General features: G+C 41.3%; 1 protein-coding gene across 1 annotated transcript; it reads right to left on the minus strand.

Moving 5' to 3' along the window:
• Nucleotides 1–1,018: 1,018 nt before the first annotated feature.
• Nucleotides 1,019–1,897, minus strand: RFPL4B (ret finger protein like 4B). Its single transcript, XM_019646337.1, has one exon. It carries the CDS (start codon nucleotides 1,895–1,897, stop codon nucleotides 1,019–1,021), a length of 879 nt encoding a protein of 292 aa, XP_019501882.1.
• Between the last annotated feature and the right edge of the window lie 1,231 nt (nucleotides 1,898–3,128).

Genomic DNA, 3,128 nt, shown 5'->3' on the forward strand with positions numbered 1-3,128 from the left:
AAAAAAAGCTGGCCTTTTTCTTACAGAAAGTTCTAAAACCAAATATGACTTGGGCCATCATAGTGAGCAATCATTTTAATATATACTTTTGGGTATGATCAGGGTATCACAATTGATGATGGAAATCTTGTTGAACGATGTGGGAAAGATGGGGAGGGTAGTAAACAAAAATGTCCAGAGCGCCCTGTGAGCTGTTAGCACACACGGAATCCCAGCTACGACCACCCAACTGCCCTCATTGCCCCCGCCCTTCTCTTCAATTGTTCCAGGGGTTGTTTTTTTTTAATGCAGAAATTAAAATTAAATTAAAATTAATTTTAAATTAATTGAAATTTTATTAATTGATTTAATGCAAGAGTTAAAATTAAAATGCACTGTGTCCTCTAGTCCACTGTCTCCAAAGTGTCATCTCCACCCATCACTTGGAAACTTTATTACAAATGCAAATTCTTGGGCCCCACCCCAGACCTACTGAATTCATCCAGGGATTTTGATGTACAATGTTTGGAACCACTGTTCTAGTCCAGTGATCCTCAACCCTGGCTACACATTGAAATCACCCAGAAAACTTGGAAATGGTTTCTTTCTGAATCCCCTCCTCAAAGATTCCAATTTGATTGGATTGTGGTATGCTTATGGATGTGGGAAGTTTTTTAAGTTCCTCACATGCTTGTAATGAGAAGCCAGGACTGAAAATCATTGGTCCAGCCCACTTACAGCATCTGGGCCTTTATGGTCAAATATAGCCACTCAAATCAACTACATTTTAGGAGTGTGAGGACAGGAGGGGCCCGGTCTCCCTCCTAAATAGTGATCTTGAGGGCCAGTATAAGTTTCTCTGTTCCCGCATACACTCCTTTTCTGACCTAGATGGGAAGGATTGAGTTTCTGACTCCATTGGCCTCCGTTGGAGCTCAGCCAAGCTCTCATCTTTCTTTCCTTTTCTCTCCACAGCCTTTTCTAGTTCTCCTTCCCCACCTATCCTGTAGTTTTGTCCAGTTATAACAATTGAGGCAGGTTAGGATAGGTGCTTAATGGGTTTAGTCCAAGGACTCTTTGGTGGAAAGAACATATGGGGAATTTCTCTTGAGCAGATGCTCAGGGGGCCACCACTGTCACCTTCTCCAGGCAACTCAGGACAGAAGAATGGACGCAAAGGTTCCAAACAGGAGAAATTACTGTGTACATATATGAGGGCATCATTTCTAACATCAAAAAACTTGATTTCTTCCATCTCAACATCTAGAAAAATTCCTATGTGGCTAAGGCCAGGGTTCGCAGGGATTCTGGTCTCTGGGATGGAACTGGAGTAGATTGCTCCTGCCTTCATGCTGATGATCCAGAAGCCATGCTCAGAGGAGAAACCGCTCTTTCTCTTTCTGTCAGCTGACTCCTTGCAGACCCCCAGAGCCCACTCTTTCCCCTCTTCCACTTCTACCTCCCAGTAATGGTAGCCAGAGGAGAAGCACGGGGTGCCCAGGACACAGGCCACATAGGCGAATCTCTGGGGTTCCTCCACTGGGTTGTGGCAGATCTTCCCACAGTGAACTTTCCTTAGGTCATCAGAGAGGACAAGGCGGGAGTGTGCGGTGACGGCATCCAGGGTCATATCCTCCCAGAACTTCAGGAACTCATCTTTCAGGTGCAGACTTTGCTCGAGTAAGAAGCCATGCTGTTCCATGAGAAGTGTTAGTGTTCTAATTTGCCATTCCTCCATAGGGGGTCTGTTGATTACTTCTCGACATATGGGGCAGGTCAACTTTAGATCCTTCCTTTCTAGCAACCACAGTTGTATGCAGTTAAAGCAGAAAGTGTGCACGCAGGAGAGAGAAATGGGATTGGAGAAAAGTTCCAGACAAATTGGACAGAGGGCCTCTTCTCGCAGGCCTGTGGACATGGCTTCTCAAGGCCACTCCTTAGCAGTAAGCTGAGCTGAAATGGCCCTTTATTAGCTTCTGGAAGCGATTAGGAGCCTTCAGTAGAGTATCTGTTCTTCAGTAATCGGGGTGTATCTAAATCCAATACAAAAATTAAATAATATAAATCTTTCTGTAGTTCATACATGAAAATGACACTAAGTCACCAGAGAATGATAGTAAAGGTGTTATCTGTAAGAAAAACTATCAAAATGATCCAAAGTCTAGGTGGTCACAAGAGAGAAAAATAGGGCAGTGGACATTGTCTTTTCAGGTAGAGCAGTTGTCTGGAGACTTTCAGGTGAAGTCGTGTCTGCTCTGAACAGTTTTTCTCTGCAGAAACTGAGTCCAACTGGGTCTTTAATAGGATCTAGAAGTGCAGTCTCTGCCCCTAATCAGTATTCCTTTGTCGATCACCTGCAATCCCAGAAAAAGAATTTCTACCTCTAGATAGAATAATAAAAATAAAACAAATCCCACCCTACTCATCAAAGAAAAACTCTAAAGAGCCCTCAGAATTCCAAAGAAAATTTTCATATGTGATTAAACCTAGTAAAAACCACTGTAAAATGAATGAGATGTTCACTACAAAATCAATTTTAAGGATAAAAATCTGGTTTACTAGCACATCCTGGAACACATTCTCTCATCTCTGTCCAACAAATACTTATTTGAAGCCTTTCATGCTCCCAGCCTCAGCTAGGCCCTGGAGATACAAAGTGTGTAACCATACACAGGTTATCTGCCCAGGGACAATATGGAAATTTTGGAAGCCTTCCATGTTTTTCTACTCTGATGAGGCCTAGCTGAGCAACAACAGAGATAACCTTCTTCCTCAAATCCCCTGTCACCCTTTCCAAAAATCCTCACCTTTTAAGGCAAATTGAACACGGTGCTCGCAATCTAAAAAGTGCTTGCTGAACCTACCTTTGAAAATTATCTAAGAAAACAATTTTGCAAAAGAAAAAAAAATGTACATGTGTAAAAATTTGTCCTTTCTAGAGTTATCTATGATCCCAAACAATTCAAACAATCTAATTACATAACAATAATGAAAGGATTCAGTTAATTATAATACAGCTATTGAAAGTGGTAAATATATTAAAGTGAAAATCCAGAAAAGCCTTGAAGAAATGTTAGAAAATAAAAAAGAACAATTTTAAATACATACACTGTAGTTGAAAACACAGAAAAAAACACATGTATGTATAA

This window comes from Hipposideros armiger, unplaced genomic scaffold, assembly GCF_001890085.2.
Source record: "Hipposideros armiger isolate ML-2016 unplaced genomic scaffold, ASM189008v1 scaffold_101, whole genome shotgun sequence".
Taxonomy (NCBI): Eukaryota; Metazoa; Chordata; class Mammalia; order Chiroptera; family Hipposideridae; genus Hipposideros; species Hipposideros armiger.